At 34.6% G+C, this 23,705-nt stretch overlaps 1 protein-coding gene across 17 annotated transcripts in view; it reads left to right on the top strand.

Annotated features, from left to right (window-relative positions):
• SOX6 (SRY-box transcription factor 6) overlaps positions 1-23,705 on the top strand; it is a 537,504-nt gene that overhangs the window by 162,815 nt on the left and 350,984 nt on the right. For all 17 annotated transcript variants that reach the window (XM_061201489.1, XM_061201492.1, XM_061201488.1 and 14 more), the window contains exon 3: positions 11,327-11,534. In XM_061201489.1, coding sequence (XP_061057472.1) covers positions 11,327-11,534 — 208 coding nt within the window. The remainder of the gene's footprint in view (positions 1-11,326; positions 11,535-23,705) is intronic.

Below are 23,705 nucleotides of genomic sequence, written 5' to 3'. Positions count from 1 at the left end.
TATTGAATATTATAGTAATAGTGTAGAATGGCAAATTCGTGAATGCTATGTAAATCTCATATATTATACCAAATACCAGTTTTAATAAAAGAGAAAAAGAACATACTTTGTTTTACTATTAGAGCTAATGATAACGTTTGTCAGGAATAATCTGTTGGTAATTGGAACCAAATTCAGTATTTTCATTTATGTAAGCTTCTTTAAACTGATGCTTTTCCTTAAAATATGTCACATTAGAGAAAAACATACTTTTTCCTCTGAGAAAGAACCTATAAATGTTAGCAGTTTAGTTTTCAGCACGTTAAAAAAGTTAGATTTCTTTTGTTAGCAAGAAATTATTGGAACCTAGATTAAGTAAAGCTTTTTTTTTTTTTTTGTCAGTTACCCAATAACACTACGGTAGAATACCTCTTATACAGCACAGTTGGCAGGTATTTTGGGTTCATCAAAAAAAAAAGTTGTATAAGCTACATGTAAAAGAATGAAATTAGAATGAATTATCCCTAACACCATACACAAAAATAAACTCAAAATGGATTCGAGACCTAAATGTAAGACCGGACACTATAAAACTCTTAGAGGAAAACATAGGAAGAACACTCTTTGACATAAATCACGGCAAGATCTTTTTTGATCCACCTCCTAGAGTAATGGAAATAAAAACAAAAATAAACAAATGGGACCTAATGAAACTTCAAAGCTTTTGCATAGCAAAGGAAACCATAAACAAGACGAAAAGACAACCCTCAGAATGGGAGAAAATATTTGCAAACGAATCAACGGAAAAAGGATTAATCTCCAAAACATATAAACAGCTCATTCAGCTCAATATTAAAGAAACAAACAACTCAATCCAAAAATGGGCAGAAGACCTAAATAGACATTTCTCCAAAGAAGACATACAGATGGCCAAGAAGCACATGAAAAGCTGCTCAACATCACTAATTATTAGAGAAATGCAAATCAAAACTACAATCAGGTATCACCTCACACCAGTTAGAATGGGCATCATCAGAAAATCTACAAACAACAAATGCTGGAGAAGGTGTGGAGAAAAGGGAATCCTCTTGCACTGTTGGTGGGAATGTAAATTGATACAGCCACTATGGAGAACAATATGGAGGTTCCTTAAAAAACTAAAAATAGAATTACCATATGACCCAGCAATCCCGCTACTGGGCATATACCCAGAGAAAACCGTAATTCAAAAAGACACATGCACCCCAATGTTCATTGCAGCACTATTTACAATAGCCAGGTCATGGAAGCAACCTAAATGCCCATCAACAGACGAATGGATAAAGAAGTTGTGGTACATATATACAATGGAATATTACTCAGCCATAAAAAGGAACGAAATTGAGTCATTTGTTGAGACGTGGATGGATCTAGAGACTGTCATACAGAGTGAAGTAAGTCAGAAAGAGAAAAACAAATATTGTATATTAACGCATGTATGTGGAACCTAGAGAAATGGTACAGATGAACCGGTTTGCAGGGCAGAAGTTGAGACACAGATGTAGAGAACAAATGTATGGACACCAAGAGGGGAAAACCGTGGTGGGGTGGGGATGGTGGTGTGCTGAATTGGGCGATTGGGATTGACATGTATACACTGATGTGTATAAAATTGATGACTGATTAAAAAAAAAAAGTTCAAATTGGGAATCAGAAGAAAGCAGTACATATATAGTAGATATGTAATATAACTCAATATAATGTATTGAATATACATGTATATATGTAATTTATGTAATATAACTTGAAAACTTATTTGAAACTTAAAATATATATTTATTATTTATTTATTTAATTTATTTTTGGCTGCATTGGGTCTCAGTTGCGGCACGCGGGATCTTCGTTGAGGCATGCGGTATCTTTCCTTGTGGCGCAGGGGCTTCTCTCTAGTTGTGGCGTGCAGGTTGTGGCACGTGGGTTCCAGAGCGCGTGGGCTCTGTAGTTTGCAGCATGCCGGCTCTCTCGTTGAGGTGCGCGAACTCAGTATTTGTGGTGCGCGGGCTTAGTTGCCCTGTGGCATGTGGGATCTTAGTTCCCTGACCAAGGATCGAACCTGCGTCCCCTGCATTGTAAAGTGGATTCTTTACCACTGGACCACCAAGGAAGTCCCTTAAAACATATAAATGCAGTACATACCAAGATAGGTGGAGCCATCTGTCTTGGCAGAGAAGATTGATCACTGACATGGTTGATTTGCCTGTACAGGGTGATTTAAAAAAAACAGAAGCAACTTTTAGTTGGTTTTATTATCGTTTTTAATTTCTTTACAGACACTGCATCCCTTTAATTCCCTCCAGTCAAAGACTACCAGGAACATACCCATAGTTGAGCAAATTGGGTTTATTACTCATTACAGTAGGGAGAACTCACACCATAGAGAACCATGGAGTGTCTCAGTAAGAGAATATTCAAAAGAACTTTTTTAGGATTTGGGCTTTGTTTGAGTGATTTGGGGTAGGGTCTGAGGAAACAGAGGTTTGCCATAGATTGGGAGCTATCAGAAATCAGGGACAAATCTGTGATTGGATATCTCAATAAATCTTATTATAGGGAGGGCAGACTAAAGTAAGGATAAAGCTGTAACTGGAGAGACAGTATAACTAAAATGGAAAACAAAGCAAAACAAAAATGACAACATATAAGGCAATAAGAATGAACACACTTAATTCAGCCTTGCTAATAGGTGGAGGAAAGGGTAAGAGAGGATAATATTCTGTCTCTGCAATTTCATTGGTGGCAGGTAGGGAAGTTGATCATGCCGCTGCTTAGAGAAGCCGTTTCCACTCATTTCTCCCAACTGCAATGGCTTCCACCTGCATGTGGGTTTCAGCTCTATTATGTAGGACAAGATTGCATTCCTGACCCATGGTCTCTGCCTGTCTTAATTTCTGACATCTTATCTGACTTTTGCAACCCCAGTCTCTCCTCTGCTTGCAGTATTGCTGCCCATTCACATTCCTGGTCAAGGTGCAGGTGGAAACCCAGCTAAATTAGAGCTGTAGTATACTGTAGCTGCTCCTGGATAGAGTGGAGATAATCCATATGGAGTTAGGTTAAGTGAGAATTGATAGTGTCCCTAGACGAAGCTAATTACAAATGTTGAGGTTATTGGAGCTTTGTGAGGGGCCAGATCTTAGTGGAATTAGTTAGGGATGCCTTTAAAAAGAAGATGATTTTGAGCATTGATATTGAAGAGAGTAATATACTTCAGTATTTATTATTCCACTTAGACGAATGAGTATAAATAAAAACCTAAAAATGGTGCCAGTGATTATCATGACTCTATTTTCAGAATTGAAAATTGAAACCGAAGATAATTGGACAAAGGACATTTTAATTTAATAATAAGAGTAGGTATCATTTATTGAGTACTCAGGTGATGGGCACTCCCCTAAGTGCTTTATACATTATTCATTTCTCACAGCAACTATTTGAGCATATAATTATAACTCCATCCTATAAAAAGGCATAGTCTAACTCCCATCTCCTTGACTATGGGTCAGCCTTGGTGACTTACTATTTAATAGATTGCATTGACAGTTATAGGGCATGACTTCCCAGACTAGGTTAGAAAAAGTGATATAACTTTCTTCTGGCTCTTTTGGGGGGCATACACCTTTGGAGGCATGAACTACCATGTAAGAAGTCCAGCTAGTCTGAAGCAACGTGCTGGAGAGAAAAGATCATGTAGAGAGATCACATCGAGGAAGATGTCCAAGGAACCCCAGCTTCCAACCCCAAGCTCTTGAAGTGTTCACATCTGTGAAAAAAGAAGCCTTGAGATGACTCCAACCTTAGCCACTGACTTAAGGGCAAGCTCATGAGGGACCTTGAGACAGAACCACCCAGCCCAGATGCTCCTGAATTCCTGACCCACGGAAACCATTAAAGATAATAAATCATTATTGTTGTTTTAAGCACTAAGTTTTAGGGTGATTTTTATACAGTAGATAACTAATGTAAATCTTGGTAATTCTTGGATTAGGGTTAATAACAGTAGAATTCCTGTCTCAAGAGTAGGTAAAGCTCCTCTCTGGAAATGTAAGGTAAGAAAAGATTTAGAAGGTATGTGTTATTGAAATTGTGGCATCTTTTACTGTTGAAAGTGATTTTAGTATAGCCCTGTGGAACGGAAAAAACACTGGATTGGGTGTCAGAAAACCTACATTTAGAGTTTAGCTCTGCCAGTTTTACCTGTGTGACATGGGGAAAACCACCTAACCTTCTGAGTGTTACTTTTCTTCATGCTAAAACAAACTTCGATATTCAGTTCTTGGCAACACATTTTTAGAACAACATCTAGAGACTGGAGTGTACCAGAGGAGAATGACGAAGGGTCTGGAAACCATGTCACATGGTAAATAGGTGTTGAAACTGAAGGAGTTTCACCTAGAAAAGAACTGTTAACCTAATCCCTCCCTTAAGATACTTAGAACAACTTTAACATGGAATAGGAAGTAGATTGATTTTGCGTATCTTTTGTGGGCAAACAGGAAACTATGGGTGATAATGATAAGGATCTAGATTTTAGCTGATCAAGGATTCCCTTTTAAATAATTAGAGTTATCAGAAAATATTATTTGCGAGTCCTCAGATGCAGAAATGCCAAGGAAAGAAAGCTTGGTTATTTTTTCTGGTTTCAATATAGGGAAACTATAATATACTAACTCTCTAGATAATGTTCAATAAGGCCAAATTCTATTCTCTTAAATTATTTTTATTGCGTTGGCCAAAAGGTTCGTTTGGTTTTCTCCGTAAGATGATTCTAGTAGCACTTAGTTGTCTTTACCTTCATTCAAAACAATTTTGTTAGATTGTATGTGACAGCTGTCATATCAGCGTGCATTAAAAAAAAGACTTAATCAAAATTGGTGAATTTTTGTGTAGCCATTTTAATATTAAAGATGGAAGAAAAAAGCAACATTTTTGGCATATTATGTTTTATTATTTAAAGAAAGGTAAAAACGGAGCTGAAATGCAAAAAAGATTTGTGCAGTGTATGGAGAAGGTGCTGTGACTGATAGAACGTCTCAAAAGTGGTTTGCGAAGTTTCATGCTGGAGATTTCGCACTGGATGGTGCTCCATGGTCGGGTAGACCAGTTGAAGTTGATAGTGATCAAATCGAAACATTAATTGAGAACAGTCAACGTTATACCATGCGGGAGATAGCAACATACTCAAAATATCCAAATCAAGCGTTGAAAATCATTTGCACCAGCTTGGTTGTGTTAATCGCTTTGATGTTTGGGCTCCACATAAGCGGAAAAAACCTTCTTGACTGTATTCCCGCATGCGATTCTCTACTTAAATGTAATGAAAACATTCCGTTTTTAAAACAAATTGTGATGGGCCGTGAAAAGTGGTTACTGTACAATCATGTGGAACAGAAGATATCATGGGGCAAGGGAAATGAACCACCATCAACCACACAAAGGCCGGTCTTCATCCAAAGAAGGTGATGTTGTGTATATGGTGGGATTGGAAAGGAGTCCTCTATTATGAGCTCCTTCTGGAAAACCAAGCGATTAATACCAACAACTACTGCTCCTAGTTAGACCAACTGAAAGTAGCACTTGACGAAAAGCATCCGGAATTAGTCAACAGAAAATGCATAATCTTCTATCAGGATAACGCAAGACCACATGTTTCTTTGATGACCAGGCAAAACCTGTTACAGCTTGGCTGGGACGTTCTGATTCATCTGCCATATTCACCAGACATTGCACCTTTGGATTTCCATTTATTTAGGTCTTTACAAAATTCTCCTAATGGAAAAAATTTCAATTCCCTGGAAGACTGTAGAAGACACCTGGAACAATTCTTTGCTCAAAAAGATAAAAAGTTTCGGGAAGATGGAATTGTGAAGTTGCCTGGAAAAATGGCAGAAGGTAGTGGAGCAAAAGGGTGAATACGTTGTTCAATAAAGTTCTTGGTGAAAATGAAAAATGTGTCTTTATTTTTACTTAAAAACAAAAGATACTCTTTGGCCAACCCAATATATTTCCTCTAAGCATCTCTTTATAGAATGATTTTTGTTCTTCCTTATTACATAAGCAATATGTTCATCAATGTTTATCAATGATCAATTAGAAAACACAGATAAGCAAAAAAAGGAAAGAAAAATTACCAATAATCTCATAACCATTTATAAATCACTATAAATATTTTGGTGTATATCTTCTAAGGATTTTTTTTGTGGCCACATTTACCCTTATGCACGCATGTAACAAAATTGAAGTTATATACTAAAATACTATGATATATCTTTTTCTCCATTTGATACCTCTTCCCTTGTAGATAAATTATTCTACAACTTTTTTTGGTATTCATATTCAACCTTGAAAATAGTATTTATTTTCTGATTAAAAGTATTACTTATGATAGAACATTTGCAAAATATATGTAACTTCAAAAAGGAAATATAAAACTACCTATTATTTCAAGACTCAGAAGACCATTAGCATTTTGTTGGTACTTCTGTCTTCTGTACATAAGTTAAAAATATATATATATATTAGTGTTTCTCACTAACATACTTTTTACTAGTAATATGTTATGAATAGTCCACTAAATAGTCCAGAAAATTTAGTCCACGCCACTAAATTTTCTGCAAAAATATGATTTTCAATGATTTCAAATTATTCCACCATATGGATAAAACCATAATGCCCTCAAATAATCCCTACTATTGGAAATACAAATTGCCTCTAATTATTCATCACTATAAACAACACTATATTCAACATATATAATATTGTTTTTAATGGCCATGTGGTATTCCATTGTGTAGCTATATCATCTTTTATTGAATGAATCCCTTATTTTTTAATATCTCAGTTGTTAACGTTTTGCTTAAATAAGCAATTCTGTCATTGCTAGAGCGAATCTTTACCCTTAGCCTTAATTTTTTATTATTTTTGACATATTTGGTGAATAGTTGTTTCATCATCCAACAATGTGACAACATTTTTTTTTTTTGATGTTTTGGAGGTATATAGAAGAAGCATAAGACATGAGGTATATAGAAGAAGCATAAGTTAAGAGCTAAAATTTAGTTGCAAATATGACTAAAACATGCAAAATAGTAACGAATAATTTAGCATATTATTGCATGGTTCTGATTGCTTCGATGTGTAGTTCAGGGGATAGGAGGATAGTGAGGCCCAGCATAGTCAGGGAGGACTTTAAGGATGAAATGCAGTTTGAGCTGAGCTTTGGAGAGTGGGTTGAGTTCATAGTCAAAGAGAATGTAGTACATTCTAGGGGAAAGGAACAAGACTTGCAAAGGCTCAAAAATTTGATTATGTTTGCAATATTCACAGTACCATGAGAAGGCTATTTGAGTTTAATGTTATTTAATGCCACTGCTGAGCAATCAGTTTTTCATAACTTCTGAAAAATCTGAGCAATATTTATTTTAATCTGTTTTTTCAATTTTATTGAGAAATAATTGAGATATAACATTGTATTAAAGGTATACAATATAATGTATATATTGTGAAAGGATTACCACAATAAGCTTACTTAACATCCATCACCTCACACACGTTTTGTTTTTAATATTTACTTCTCTATCCCTTCATATATGGAAACATCTTAATTATATGTTCTTAATTTGTGAAAATTGCTTGTATTTTCTAGAAACTTTGCCTAATGATTATTTTTTTGTACTACTGTATGCTTTTTCAGTCATCTACATATAATTTTTGTACTGTGTTTAATTAATTGCCAGTGAAATGCTCCTTAGATAATCTGAATCAACATCACTTTAGTCCTTGTATTGGTACTAGGATCCTTTTAAATCGTATTTTGAAATTTTCTTCACTGTTAGGGAGGACTCTGAAGTTAGGGGTTAAGAGAAAGCAAACTTATCATAAGTTTCCTTTGAATGAACTAATGCTTACTCAGTGCCCCATATGCTTTTCTTTTTGTGATGTTCATGTGTTCTGTCATGTTATACAGTGGTTGTTTTCATAAGAAAGATCAAAAGAAGAGAAGTAATCTCCTTTATGTTACTTTTTAAAATCACAACTAACCAGCCTTCTTTAAAATGTTCATAATTATATCCACATTATAACATAAAGGCAAATCACAGTCATTTCATTACCTTCTCATGGAATCAGTGTTTCTGAAAGTGGGGTGCATCAGAATCACTTGGGATGTTTATTAAACTTCATATTCCTGGGCCCCACTCTTTGGGGTATGGGAAGAGGTAAGGGAATCTGTATTTTAACATACTTGCCGGGGAATTCTATACCTTAAAGTTGGAGAAGCACTGCTTTAGTCAAATGTTGTCTCAAACCTCTCCACAGCTGTGCTGCAGTGTCATGCATCAAAACTTGACAGATATTATCACTGGACATCTTGCCTCAATTGTTAGTTCATAGGACCAATTTGTTTTTAGGAAATTAAAGAATAAGTTGAGCTTTTTTTTTCTGTAAGAAAACTTACTTAAAAATTACCTAGCTCCCTAGAACAAAAACTAGAGATTCTTTATCAAATTTCCTTTTCTAATTTGGCATTACTGCCTTTTATCTAACAGTAATCTCTTCATTGTATCGATAAATGTTTGGATTTATGTGCCCCTTTGTTCAGATGAATTGACTATAGGCCTCCATTCATGAGAGGTCCATATGTCTTAAGTTTTAGAAAGTTAAAAAGTGAAGACCATAAATGGTAAATTTTGCCCCTTTCCATTGTTCCTAAAGATAGTATGACTTATACAACTTAAGCCATTTATGATTTCATCTTCTGCCCATGTTGGTGCCTTTGTGGCATGTTGCAAGTAGTTCTTGTTGCTTTCTTGGAGAAATCATGACTTACAGCTTCTTGTTCTCTGCTTCTTGGTGGTGTTGAGTGACCTTGCACAGATTATGGGGCTGAAGACAGTGTGGGAACCCATGGTTATTGTCTGTGGTGCAGATGGCAGTGACCACATTCCCATGAGTAAAAAATAAGGAACGTAGTCTATCTAACAAGTAAGTGACATAAGTAAATAGACTGAAATTAGTCCTGAGAGAAAAAAATGGTACTGTATGGAGGCTAAATTCTCTAAGGACAACTGTAACTCAGGCTGGAGAGACATTTCTAGCATCTTTCAATTTGGGAGTGGTGGGAAAACTCCTCTTGATTATGGTCAGCGGTGAGTCATTTGTAGGTAACCACTTCCATGTAACTGCTGTTTTAAGTTGATCTTCAATCCCTTAGGTTGAGCCAGAGTTTGTTTTTGACTTATAGGCAATGATATGAGACAAATTTGCATTTGAAATGAAAGTGATCGAAGCATAATTTATCAAATGGTATTACTGATTCAAAAAAGCCTAGGTCACATTTCTGATAGGGACACTATTAAGAGCTGAAATTGGCTTTGGCAAACATATCTCTGAGTTTTTTGTTTGCACAAAGTAGAGAATGAACTGACCATTCCAAGGAGCCATGTATTAACCATGACTGGCATCTAAAGGAAGGGGTTCCTGTGCATCACTCCACAGTTATTGTAAGCAGTAAATGAAATACATCATATTTCCTGGGGAAAGAAAAGATTTAGGAACAAGGTAAAGAGGAGCTCTTTTTCCTGCCCTGCCCATTTATTTTATCCTTTTCAGTTTATTTTAGTGCAAATGTAATGAGCATCTGCTCTGTGCTAGGCATTTTGATAACAATGGGATTGTGGAAAAGATTAAGATTTGGCTCATAGTAATTTAAAGCAGCTTTATTGAGATATAATACACATACCATACAATTTGCTTATTTAATGTGTACAATTCAATGGTTTTTAGTATATTCACAGACTTTACAATACTCAATTTATTTCAAGACATATTTTTTACTAAGCAATTCCTTAGGTCCAGAGGGGGAAAAACCTCTTTGGCTCCATTCCTAGATCTGTTCCTTCCAACAAAATAATGATACCTACCATTTACTAAGCACCGCCTGCTTTGGGCTCAGCACTGTGCCTAGTTGCTTTACAAATGTTAGCTCATTATATCCTACCAATAATTGTGAAAATAAGTTTTATTCCTACCTTGTATGCAATGGCAATAATACCTAAATATCTAGCATTTACTGAGTACAATTATCTCATTTAATGTATGTGGAAATGTATTTCTCTAAATTCCATTTTCTTTTCATTCCCTTTCCTACCAGTGATTAACTCTGTAACTTTTTTTTTTTTTTTTTTTTTAACTCTGTAACTTTTCCCTCATGCTCTTCCTCTAGTTCTTGATGCTTACTGGGCTTTTTTTTTTGTGAAGAAGGAGAGAGATATAGGAGTGATTAAGATTTTTAAGCTTCTGATGAGAACAAAGCCTAGATGCTTTATTTATTTCATACAGTTTTTTATTGGGAGAGAGAAGACCCATACACAGACAGATAAGGTGCATGCAAGACTACTGGTGGACTGTGGCCAATAATGTTTGCTTAAAACTCTCAGTTCCGATTTAAAGAGCTATAAAAGCATTTTCTTTTTATAAACTTTTAGGTGTTTATTATTTTCAATCTAAGATTTGCTTTTTCTCCTTGAAGATAGACCTAACTCTCCTACCCGTTAGCCAACTTCTCTGTAATGTGAAATAATTCTTGTGTAAGTGTTTCTGTAAAACTTGTCTTCTTGTTAAAAAAAAGAAAAAAACAAATCATTTTAAAATGCCACATGAAAAATGTGTGTGACTATGTGCTAAAGTATCAGGGGTAAGTGTAAGAAATAGAAAGAGGTTTCTGTAACTTTGATAGATGTGTAGCTAGAAAAAAAACAAACAATTTTCTTCAAACCCCGGCACACAAAAATATTCAGGTTGGCTAACCTTCTGACGCTGATTTAGATATTTTAGATATTTTCTGGTGAATAATTAACATGAATATTGAAGCTAATTTCTCTACTGTTTCTAAATTTAGGGATAATGGGGTTCTTTTTTGATGTACATATATTTTAGGCTGTGGGAAGAGGGTTGCTAATATAAGTGCCAATTAAAAGAAAAACTTTACCATCCTTATAATTAATAATTGAACCTGAACTATTTTAAATGAAGGGTGTAAATGAGTAAGAAGTTGAAGTGTTCCTTTTAAAATTAAGTTTTTGTACCACTTTGGCTGCTTTTTAGTTAAAAAAGAAAAAGGTAGAATCTGCAATTTCAGGTTAGTTCCTTTGATAATTACCTCTATGTTTAGTATTTTTTTTAAGCAGAGATAGTTAATATATTTTATTTGTCCATCTCAGCCTCATATACTGTCATTCTGAGTTTGGGATTTTTCTCCAGTGATATGCAAAGAAACATGTTCTAATGGTTTTATTTTATTTTGTTTTTCTAGGAGTCAGAGAATAATAAGTTATGTTCCCTATATTCCTTCCGAAATACCTCTACCTCACCACATAAGCCTGACGAAGGGAGTCGGGACCGCGAGATAATGACCAGTGTTACTTTTGGAACCCCGGAACGCCGCAAAGGGAGCCTTGCCGATGTGGTGGACACACTGAAACAGAAGAAGCTTGAGGAAATGACTCGGACTGAACAAGAGGGTATGTGTGGACTTAACTGTTGGGCTTTATTCTTTTAAAGATTCCAGGCTTAAAAAAAAATGAGTGGGATTTTAAGGGCCAGAGAAGTGCATAATTGGCACTAGCAAGGAAAAAGTTATTCAGAGGTTACCATGGTGATGGCAGATTGTGATCCATTAGAAGTGTTAAGCAGATAGCTCCATTTTTCTACAACTTTGTGCATTTTACTTGGTTCTTATAATAACAAATCAAGGTTTTAAACTGACTATAAGCCTTGCTCTGGAAAAGGGAGTACAGGTATTTTCCTAGCCACAACTTTATTTTTCATTTTTTCTCCCTTATTTCCTCTTGATGGATAGTGTTTTATTATGAAAATATAAACTGTTTAAAAAGAAAAAGACCCCTAATTTATTTCTCCTTTTTTTAATAAATATTATAAATTTATAAATATTATTATTTTACCTCCAAATGTTGCAGAATTGAGAGCTGAGGGTTTCTAATACTGTTAAAGCTAAATGTTCAAGGGAGGAGTTCTTTGACACATGACATCTACTGAAACATCCACCTTCTCTACTCTCTCTACAAGAGTCCACTTAGGTTAACCTAGGTCCTAAAAAGTAGATGAAAGAAGACTCTCTAATAATATGTTTAAATTAAATAAATCAACTCTGAGTGATTGCTATACTATGTATATTCTTTCATTTTTTTATGTACAGATTTTAGACTTTAAAATGTAGGATAATTAATGGCTCTGGATTACTACTTACATTGTAAGTTAAATTTAAACCTCTGTGGTACTATAGGGAAATGGGGATTTGATATAAGGGAATTTTTCATGTAAGTTAATTTTATTCCTTTAAGGGCTCAGAAGTTTAAAAATTTCAAATTAATTTTTGTGATGTGTCCACCACATCAGCAATCTTTGTGGAAGCTTCTAAAATGTATTACATGCTTCCCTATCTTACTAACCAGATTATATGGCACAAAATGTAAATTTTTTTGTTGACTCAGGGTCATGATGCAGTAGAATATGAACTCCAATACCTATCTAACAATCATGTGACCCTGGGTAAGTTCTTCCATCTCCCTGAACCACAAAATTTAAAGTTTGGTATGGTAGTAACCTGACTTCTTAACTCAAACATTTTGAGAATTAACTATAATAATTAATATGTGTCTTATGAACTGTAAATTACATACATTTGAGGTATTGTGATGATAATTATTATAAATGTCAATTACTTTACCATGCTATAATGTAATGATGTCCCCAGAGATCTTTGAGATAATTAGGACAGTTGGCTTTATGGTTATTTCTCTGCAATTATGGAACTTTAGAGTTCCTGTGTCTGCTTGATTTAGATATCTTTTTTGGCGTGTGTGTGTGTGTGTGTGTGTGTGTGTATGTATGTGTGTGTTTTGGTTTCTCTTCCTTTAATATCAGGTTTCAGACTGTTACTTCTTACCTAGTTGTGAATAATTTCTAATTTGCTTCTTATATTCATCTGTCAGTTATGAAATTAGATGATCATAACATTCTGGACTATATTTAAAATATGAACAAACATTTCTGGGTGAGTTGCTAAGAGATTCTGGGCAATATACATGCTCTTCAGTGCATGGACTTCATGCTGACTCTTCTGGCTGCTCAGAGACTTTATATTCCTCATTCATGGCTATTCTAGAATAACTGAGGCTGCCAGATCAATAAACTCTGAATAAATGAGATTGCTAGGTTACATTTAATTGTGATTCACCAAAAAGATTGTTTTAGCTCTATAAGAAAGTGGTTTCAACATACTTTAGAGGGCTCTGTTGTGTAAAAATAAAGAAATTGATTTGTGATGATTTTTTAGGGGGAGGGGTCTAGACTGCTAGGGAATTTAAAATCATCCTTCTCTTGCAAGTAATGATTAGTGTTTTATTCTTCTTCATTATTATGTGTTATAGATTTGATACAAGAGAGGCATTTGTAAGATGAGACCTCTCATTTAAGAGTCCTTTATCATTATATTCCTACTATTGAAGAATGTTTTTTATGTACTCTACAGAACTTTGTTTTCTACAGTACATATATTTTAGGCATCAGAAATTCAGGCATTTTTAGTGCATATCAACGTATATAATACATTAAGTACAAATAGAAATGATAAAAAGTGTGCTTATCAAACAGATTCCAAAAATCGGGGAGGAATGCTGAATATAATGTATGAAAGAAACAAAAAGTCAAAAGTTTTTGACAAACTGAAAATATAAACTTAAAACTAACCCATCCAGATAAAATTTAATAGATCTTATTGTCAAGTCCAGAGGCTGTGACCAAAATTCCTATCTGCACAAGTAATTACCGAAGGAAATTTAAATAGCAGACACATGATTAAAAAAAAACACCAACATATGAGTTTTAGGTGACAGAGAGTGCAATGGGGTCAGTGCAGTGAATATTGCCAAAAAATTGCCAGTGCTATCCCAGTCAGCATTACTAGAATTACAGTATGTAAGATTCAAGAGGTGTCGGTCCCACTGAACTTCCTACTCAAAAGAATGCACCTGAAGTATTGTGTTGAGAATTACTACACTTTAAGAGGAACTCAGGAGCGTTGGGATATTCTCAGAGGAGAACAAATGACATGCTAACAGACACAGAATTATATAATAAGAGGAATAATTGAAGGAACTAGTAATATTATCATTATATTATCATATAATATTATATATCATATTGAAATTATAACAAGACCAGCTGTCTAACAGTGTAGCTGTCCATGTATGGAAAGACTTTCTTTGAAAGATAATAAATTATCTTTGGAGGTATGCAGCAATCTTAATTGCCATTTTAAAAGGTTATTTTAGACAAGGGGTAATTGGTCTTTTTCTGCCAAGACTATGAATTTTTATGAACAATATGCTTATACGGTATTCTGTAGTTCATGGTATATTTTTTATAGCCCTAATCAAGAACTACATAGTATCATGATTATTTTTCTACTTATTTTGCAAAGTGCTATATTAGAACTGAGGGATTCTTACATTCTTACTTTCTTTTTTTGGCTGTGGATCCCTTTGGTGGCTTGGTGACGCCTACAGGTCCATTCTTATTTTAAATGCATAAAGTAAAATCCATGGAATTATAAGAAAATGAATTATATTAAAATGTTAAATAATTTAAAAATTTTGTGATATGGTAGGAAGTACTACTTTACTAATGCATTAAACACAAGATCTAATGGAGGGACTAAAAATATAATTTTGAAGTAGTGATAAGTATAAAAGATATTTTGAGGTATCTTTAACAAGTACAATGTGATATTAAAATATTGTTATTTTATTGGTTAAAATGTCACAGATACTATGAATTTATGGTTTGTTGCCTGCATCAATAATTTAAAGATATGCACATTTTCAGTTTAAAAAATTGGTGAAAATGAATTTTTTTCATCCAAGTTCACAGACTTCCTGAATTCTATGGATAGACTCCTGGGGTCTGTGGACCCTAGGTTAAGAACCACTATGCTACATGATATTGCACACCTATCATGAATAGTCTCTAAATTTAAAGAGTTCATATTCTAGTAAAAGGTGTAAAACTAATACAAAATGAACTCTAATTCATATTTAATATGTGCTAAGTTCCATGAGAGCTACATAGATAAAATGTTATAGGAGTTTACAAGATAGATTGTGCCTGCCTAGGAAACCATGGAGAGGTTCTATAGAAAGATGAGTCTTAACTGGTCTTGGAGAATGAAAGGATATATATGTAAGTAGAAATGGAGGGGAGGGACATTTCAGTCAAAAGGAACAGGCAGAGAGCTTTAAAACAGCCCATAGTTCAGGTTCTACTTTAAAGTATGTGAAGATGCATATAGGGTATAAGACTGAAAAGGTAGGTTCTGTTCATCACAATGGCCCTTAAATTCTTGGCTAAGAAGCTCAAACTTTATATTGAAAGTTATGGAGGAACCACTGACTGTTTTTTAGCACAGTAAGTTGATGGATTAGAGCTTTCCTCCAGGAAAGTTAATCTGGCAGCACTGTATTGGATGTGTGGGAGCACAGAGAGACATTAAGGAAATTGTTTCAGGCTAGAGATAATGAGGGCCTAAACTAAAGCAGCAGAAACAAGAAAGGAAGAAGGGGTGCATATGGAAAAGGTATTCGGAGATAGAATTGTTAGGACCTGACATTTAAAGTGAGGAGATCAATAGAGAAGAGTGGTTTAAAGGTAGCTCAGAGTGAATAGGAGGATGGTATAACAGTTAATGAGAAAAGTAGACAACATGTTTTGGAGATGGGAGTAATGAGGATTTCTATTTTTTTATTTTGAGTTTGATGCCTAATTTTAATCATTTGCTTGGAGCAATAGAACAGAACAGTGTGATGGGAGAATAGAAATAATTATAGAAAAGGTCATTAATAAGCTTCTGATAGATTTCTGATTCCATAATATTATAATTATATTCTAGGTCTAAGGAGGTATAATAGCTCCACCAATATTTGCCTGGCTTTGACTTTTTAAAGCCCCATCTCCTCATCTGGGACGTCCTTTATCCCATGGGATGTATAAAAGCTTTCAAATGCATTACTCACCTCTCCCTCACTTCTGCTTTCTGGTTTGAAGACCATACTTCATAAGTGACAAGCTTTTGTGATTGACATAATAAATGACCTTTCCTGAGTCATTCTTGTCCTGGAGAATGTTTTGACTCTATCAGACTAAATACCTTCCCCCTCATTTCCCCTCTTATACAGTAACTGATCTATAAAAAGTTTATTTATTATGGTCTATTTTAAAACAGTATCTACTTGATAAAACAAAAACTCTCCATTCGGTAATAGGAAAGTTATTCTCTTACAGGTAGATTCTTTGATTAACCAAATAATTGTCCAGTATTTTATCTGCCATTCTCTCAAGAAATGTCCTCTCCAGAGCAGTGATTTGACTGGATTGCTGAAACACTGATGAACAAAGGTGTTCTGTCTGAAGTGCCTCCACTGAAAGTAAGATTTGTGGGAAAATAGGCAAGGCTTCTGTTTTGTTCTAAATTTAACCCTGATTTTTTCTGCCATAGATAGATAGGTTGGTAGGTAGGTAGATAGATAGATAGGTGTGCAGATGCATGGAAAAATGGATAGATGGATAGAATGAATGAATATCAGAATCTACCTTTTAAAACACTGTTGATATTGGTGGGTATAGTGTGTAGAAAGACTTTGATTAATAGATTCAGTTTTAAATGGTTCTAAGATAAAAATCCTTCAGCTGGGATTAAATGATGAATTTTAGTTATCCTTGTATCACCCATCTTGTTGCCAATGTAGCTGGGCTGTAGCATAAGCGACAGTTGTCAGAAAATGAATACTTTAAAAAGGACTTCTATATCTAAATACATATATTTAATCAGAGAGTCCTTTGGCTTCTGAAAATAAGTTGTCTAATGAGAATTTCATTTGAGCAGCTGTGACTGAGGAGGTCAACAGGCATTGCCTAGGAGAATATGGCCCAGCTGGTTAAATCTGGTTGTTGTCGTGATTTAAATGGTCAAGTGCTGCTTGTAATCCAGGACCGTCTGTTTGTAAAGGGAAGAGTGAGTGCTTCAGCATAATGTACAGCTGTTTTAATCTCTCTTTAATAATAGTGCTTCAGCCACTATCATGTCTTGTGTATCATACTACTAAGTATATGATCCTAGGCTGGGTGAACTGGTTTGGGTCAGGTTCTGGAGTCATGTGAGATTGCAGAGAAAGGGATACATTGATATAAACCTCAACTCTAACAAAATAAGATTTTCTTTCTGACTTTTTGCTCTTTTAAAAGACTTATGTTTTAGGTAATAATTATTGTGATCAAGAGGGAGTGATGAAGCTTGTAGTTAGAAATATTAGAATAAATGTGTTCTCTTCGATAGAGGCCATAAACTTAATGGAAAGTATGCAGAGTTTAGGTACAGTTTCATAGGATGTATGTTGATCAGAAATTAGAGTATTTGTCCAGTGGAATTGTGTGCTTCAAGATATGATAATGAAAGTATGTGGATTCATTTGACTGTGTATGTAGAGAAAGGGCAGGAGCATTTGAGCTTTGGATTCCTGGTGGGATAGGCTTTCCAATGGATTATGCAGCTGTTACCCAGCACAAGAATGAACACGTGTTTATGTATCTGATGGATTATTATCATTATTCACATCTCTAAACAATAATTTGGATTTCTACATGTATTTTCACTGAATTATATTTAGTAAGCGTATATGTTGGTATGTGTTGCTCATCTGATAGCTTTTGCCTGTGTGGTATAGTTTAAGCAATGGGAGAACTCATTTTTGAAAGCCATATGTTTTTTGAGTAAGCTAGATCTGGGTTTGAATATAAGTTCTAATATTTAGCGAGGCAGTATAGCGTACTGATTAAGAGTGTGGGCGCTGGTGCTATGCTGCCTGAGTTTGAATCTCAGTTCAACATTTGCCAGGTGGATGACATTGGGCACCTCTCTGTGTTTCCTCAGCCAAATATTGGACATAATTATAGAGCTATCATGAAGAGATCAAGATTTAGTTAATGCAACTAAAACATTTAGAATATTACTAGCACATAGTAAGTGCTCAATAAATGTAGCCAACATTATTTCCTAGTCTTGGACAAATTATTTCATCCTTTTGTGCTTCAGTTCCCTTATCTGTAAAACTGGATAAATGATGTCTACCTTGCAGGGCTGTGTGAGAACTTGACAGATTATATATACATAAAACACATAGCTTCTATAATTATAATTTATTATTACTATTGCTGTTATAACTACTATTACTGTTATTATTTGAAGGAGCATTTTGTAAAGAGAAATATTACAGGAATCTCATCCTGCACCACAGACAGAATCATAGGAAATGTCCCATGGTGTTAGGATTTAGCATTTGGCAGCAGTGATGTACTTGTTTTCTGGAAGAGCAATCCAGCTTAACTCTCCTTTCAGGCTCTTTGGAAAAGCTGATACTAAAGTTTCCCCACTGGAAGCCAATCTTCCCTGCTGAGAAATATGTGGAATATGATGCTGTCAGTGAGAGAGGTTGGTAAAGCCTTAGATGAGGTTTTTAGATACTATCCAGTTAAGAGCATTGTGTTCCTGTTAAAGAAAAAAAATCTATTAAAAGGCCATGCTAAAAAATATGTACAAGTTTAACATTCATACCATGCTAGAGCATCAAAAGAATCTTTTAAGGCAAAATTTATGGATATTAGGTTTTTGCCCCTGTTCTGATGGAAGGTTATATTGGTGAAGTATTTAGAGTATCCGAGATCCAAACCTTTCTTTATATTTCTCATTCATGGGAGAAGGTTTTGGATTTTTGCATAAAAAACGCATTAAGTATTCATCATGAAACCCCCAGAGTTATTATTTCAAGTAAGTTGGAAATTTCAGGTCATTTAAATGCTGAAGTTACCCAAGACCACTCATACTCCGGGTGAAGAAGCAATCAGGTATTCAGAGCGATGCTGATGTGACTTCATTTTAATTCATTTTTTCTTCTCTTTAAAATATATCTTTACTCCCCTATAATGTTTGTGTCCTTGCTCCTATTTTAAAGAATTTTTATCATAGTCATAGCAAATACTAACCTAGTGCCAGATAGTTTAAATAAACATATTTCTGCAAGTATTAAACAGTTAGGGATTAAAATGAGGAGCTAGAACTACTGGTTTTTGAATTATGGAAAAAAATAATGTTTCTTATGTTTTTGTGTTAAGTATATTTACTTTCTAATTCTTTAGAAACTGATCATCCTCTCATAATAACTTTATAAAGGATGTAATTAGCCTGAATCCTGTGAACCCTAGACATTCTGGACAAATCTTAATTATTTCAATTTGCTGTTTTGCAACTCCCATTTACAGTGTTGGCAATGTCCTAGTTGGTGAATCGTCTTCTCAACTTCATTTTGTGTGTCTCTGCCTTGAAAAGTTACTTCAAATTTCTTGGCCCATTTCTATCTCTTCAGACTTAAAGATTCTTAAAGTTTTTTCTCTATGAATGTTAAGAACAGATGTAGGCAATTGCTTCTGATTTTTCCTCTTACTGACCTGGGAAGCAAGGTGTTCCTTGGCATTTTGTTAAGAGGATGCAGCTTCCTCTCCATGGTTTGATGAAGTTAAGTCATATTCTCATACAATTTTTGAATCTGTTAAGTTGGAGTGGATCATTAACATTTTGCGTTTTTTCCACTGAAAATCATTAGATAGACTTCTTCCGCATTTATTCTGGGATTCTCAGAAGTAATACTGGGCAGTTTTTAAATCTGTACATTTTTTCTTGTGCAATATATGTGTGAAATCCAAAGAAAAAATGAATAGAAAAGGAAGTTGCAAACTTAAATATGTGTTTATTATGTAATATTTGATTATATATATTATAAGGCATAAAAATAAAACAAATACCTGTGAATTCATCATCCAACTTAAAAAATGTTTTCTTCACCTATTCAATCCCTTTGCCAGAACTTTGTGTTTAGAATCTTCCTTTTGTATATGTCCCTAAATAATACATTGTTTAGTTTTGTTTCAGAACTTTATAAAAATGGTATTACACTGTAACCTTCTATGACTTGCTTTTTATACTCATAATTATATTTCAAGATCAATTTTGCTGTGTGCAGCTGTAGTTCATTTTCACTTTTGTATAATATTTCACACACTCTCCCATGGAATGCTATATAGGAGTATACTCTCCTGTTTACTGTCTCCGGACATTTGGATTATTTCCAGTTTTCTGCTAGTACAAACAGTGATGGTATGAACATTCTTGCACCTGTCTTCTGATACACATGTGCATGAGCTTCTTCTATAGGGTGTATTCCCAGGAGTGGAACTGCTGTTGACAAATTTTGTATTATTTTTTCCACTCTGTTGGGAAACATTACACAAAGAAGTTGGGGCTGCAGTGTGTGTGTGTGTGTGTGTGTGTGTTATAATTTCCGAAAGGCTTAACTGTCTATACCTTTTGGTTCTACCTTCCTCAAAATGTCTAGCCCAGGTTTCCTTTTATCGCTGAGCTTTTCAGAAGCTTACAAGAGCCTTTGCTGGACCCTTCACTGCAATTTTTCTTTTTCTTTTTGTTGTCTCATAATAAAATGTCTTCAGCCCTTCTTTTAAGTATGAACACAAGTGTATTGTCATTCTCCCTCTGGACTATGATTACTAAGTTTGTTAGGAAACACACTTTTTTTCCCCTTTTGATTCCTTTTATTGACGTTTCCACCTCTGTGTGGTTTTTGAATTAAAGTAGTTCCTGATCTCTAACCTTATCAGGTTCATGATCATTTTTTCCTTAAATACCTACTTCAAATTCAAAATTAACCAGCAAACCCTGTTGATTATTGCCTCTGCTCTAACCATTCATATTGGAATAGATATATTTTTCTAGCCAAACAGTTGGCTTATTAGCTGGAAATCTTCGCCTCTTTCTTAAAATGTTTTATCTGGGAATCCTTTCAGGTGCAGACTAGCCTGAATTTGATGTGCATTCTTGCTTGACTCTGGTAACTTTCTGGGTAATACCTAATAATTAATTAATTAGTTAATTAATTTATTGATCTTAGCACTGGTTTCTTAATTTAGAAAATGAGGACATTGGTTGAGCATTAAGGGCCAAATTCTAAAATTCTATGTGCTTTGATTTTCTTTTAGAGTTTGTATCAAAAGTTCAGCATCCACTATCTGTAATTTTCTTTTTCATACTGTTTTCAGAGTAAATAAGTCATCTGAACCAATATCATGATTCTTTTTCTCTTAATATGGTTGAAATTGTCCTTTACTATTTCCAGTCTCTTTTTTTCTGACGTTAGAATCTTTATAAAGATAGAGATAAAAGCTGCCATCAAGTTTTGATGTCTGAAAAAGTCATTGTCCAATGAAGAAGTACTTACAGACAAAGCCATGGATAATTGGCTCAGAAAATGCTATACATGGTTTGAAAGATTGGCAAACGGAGGGCGAGTTTAGTAGGGTGTGATGATCCAGAAGAAGGTAAAGGTCAATAATTCTACCTTTTGGTAGAGCTGTCAGAAAGGGGATTTGGGCCTTAGAGGGAATTCACGGCCGTATTTATTAGCCATATGAGGCTATGGGTTTAATGCTGAATAACTGTGACACTTAGACCTATCATAGCTTTCTTAATTTATGTCTTGAGGGTTTAAGTATAACTGAGGAGCCATCACTTGGAGGCCAGACAAGTACACTCACAGTGAAGTCACAGAATATAGGCCATCCCCTAGCAATGGGAGGCAGAAGTTAGAGGCCTATGGCCTGTGGACTTCTCTAATTGCTCTCATGTAGTGAATTGAAATGAGTAAATACAAATAGAGGGTTAAAATAAGTGGAGATATAATGAAGAATAACTATGAAAAATGACAAAGTATTGAATTATTTGCAAGAACTATGGTACCAGCAATAACAGTGGTAGAATTACTTTGCTACTAATGTATGATTTTTGAATGAAGGCAACCTATAGTCAACGGGCAGTTTTTAGAGTGGCTAACAAACTGTGTGCACTGGGATTCCATTCCACTCCAAAATGCAGTGGAACTTAGCTTAACCTGGAATTTTGTAGCAGATCCTTCAGAAATACCTCTAATCTTGTACTTGTTACTCCTGTCACAGGTGTGGAAGAGATGGGAAATTTAAGAATTAATGCGTAAGCAACATGTTTTTTTGGAGCAATCTCCCTTTGTTTCCAGGTAGAAAAGGGAGACTGGGGAAAACTACCTTATGTACCTAATGTACAAAGTCCTAAAAACTATTTTTTGATCTTTTTGATAATGTTTGACAATATTTATATAGTGACAGTGTCATTTTGGAATACAGAGGATAGCAGAAAATTAATGTTGTTTGCTTATAAATATTATTGTCACCAAACTCATGTGCACAAAAGCTCATGTATTAATTTTATTTCTCCATTAGTAATTTTAATTTAACTCTTAAGCCCCCATTCTCACTAATAGAAGGAAGTCTGGTCTCACTTCCAGGTAAACTCAGTTACTTCAGGATTTAACTTCAGTCAGTAGAATTATGCCCCTTTCTTCATGGTTTTATCTGATATTCAGAGGGTTTAGGCATTGTACTAGCATTGGAGCTTTGGTATTTGGCCAGTGATCATTAATCTCTATTATGCTTGGAAATAAAAGTCATTGCTTAAAATCCAAACATTGTACTCTGGCTTTCAAGACTCATCTTAAACTTACTTTTTTTCTCAGGCCACTCCAGCTCCTGGACCTTTTTTTTTCTTTTTTTTTTTTTCCTCAAGCATGTCTTAATTCCTTTGCACTTGCTCTTCCCTGTGTATAGAATTATTTACCTTTAGATCTATGTATGTTGGTTTCTTTTTATTTTATTTACTTTTTACTTTTTCTTTCTTTCTTTTGAATAAATTTCTTAGATATGCTCTGTTTATTTAAAACAATAGTAAAAACTTACTGTCTCTGTCTCTCACTGTCTCTAGCTACTCCACCATTTACTCACTTTGTAGTCAGTATTAGCTTCAGATGTTAGGTGTATTCTTGGTACCTGATGGAGACTAACTTCTTTGAATTTTTTTTCTAATACTTATTATCTCCCACATATGCTGTGCTTTTTCTTTTTGCTTTGATGTGACTATAATTTGGACATTTCTTACTCATATTAGGGCCACTACACATCATAAGAATTTGATTCCTAGGGTTCTTTTGTAATCTTTTTCTAGTGAGCATTCTGATTAAGAAACTTGAAGATGTAACAATCTCATGGCAAACTTTCTTATCTAAAGAGTCAGCACTGTGTTAAGTTGAGTTAGTTATTTAGTCCAACATACTTCATGCTCAGCCATTATCCCTACCCAGAATAACCTTTTATCTCTCCTCTTCTTATCTAAGTTTTCCATCTATCCATTTTACAATACATAAAATCCAGATCACATCTCGTCTTCTACTGATGACTGTAGCCCTCATGACTTCCTCTTTGTCTAAAATTTGTGGAGTCTTAAAAAAAGTCAAACTCGTAGAAATAGGGAGTAGAAAGTTGGTTGTCAGGGTCTGGGGATGGGTGGGGGAGACAGAGAGAGGTTGGTAAAAGGGTACAAACTTTCAGTTATAAGATGAGTAAGGTCTGAGGATATAATGTATAACATGGTGACTATATTCGATAACATTGTATTGTATAATTGAAAATTT

Source organism: Eubalaena glacialis, chromosome 10 (genome assembly GCF_028564815.1).
Source record: "Eubalaena glacialis isolate mEubGla1 chromosome 10, mEubGla1.1.hap2.+ XY, whole genome shotgun sequence".
NCBI classification, from domain to species: domain Eukaryota; kingdom Metazoa; phylum Chordata; class Mammalia; order Artiodactyla; family Balaenidae; genus Eubalaena; species Eubalaena glacialis.
Note: the sequence above shows the minus strand (reverse complement) of the source record. Positions and strands in the feature narration are given on the sequence as shown.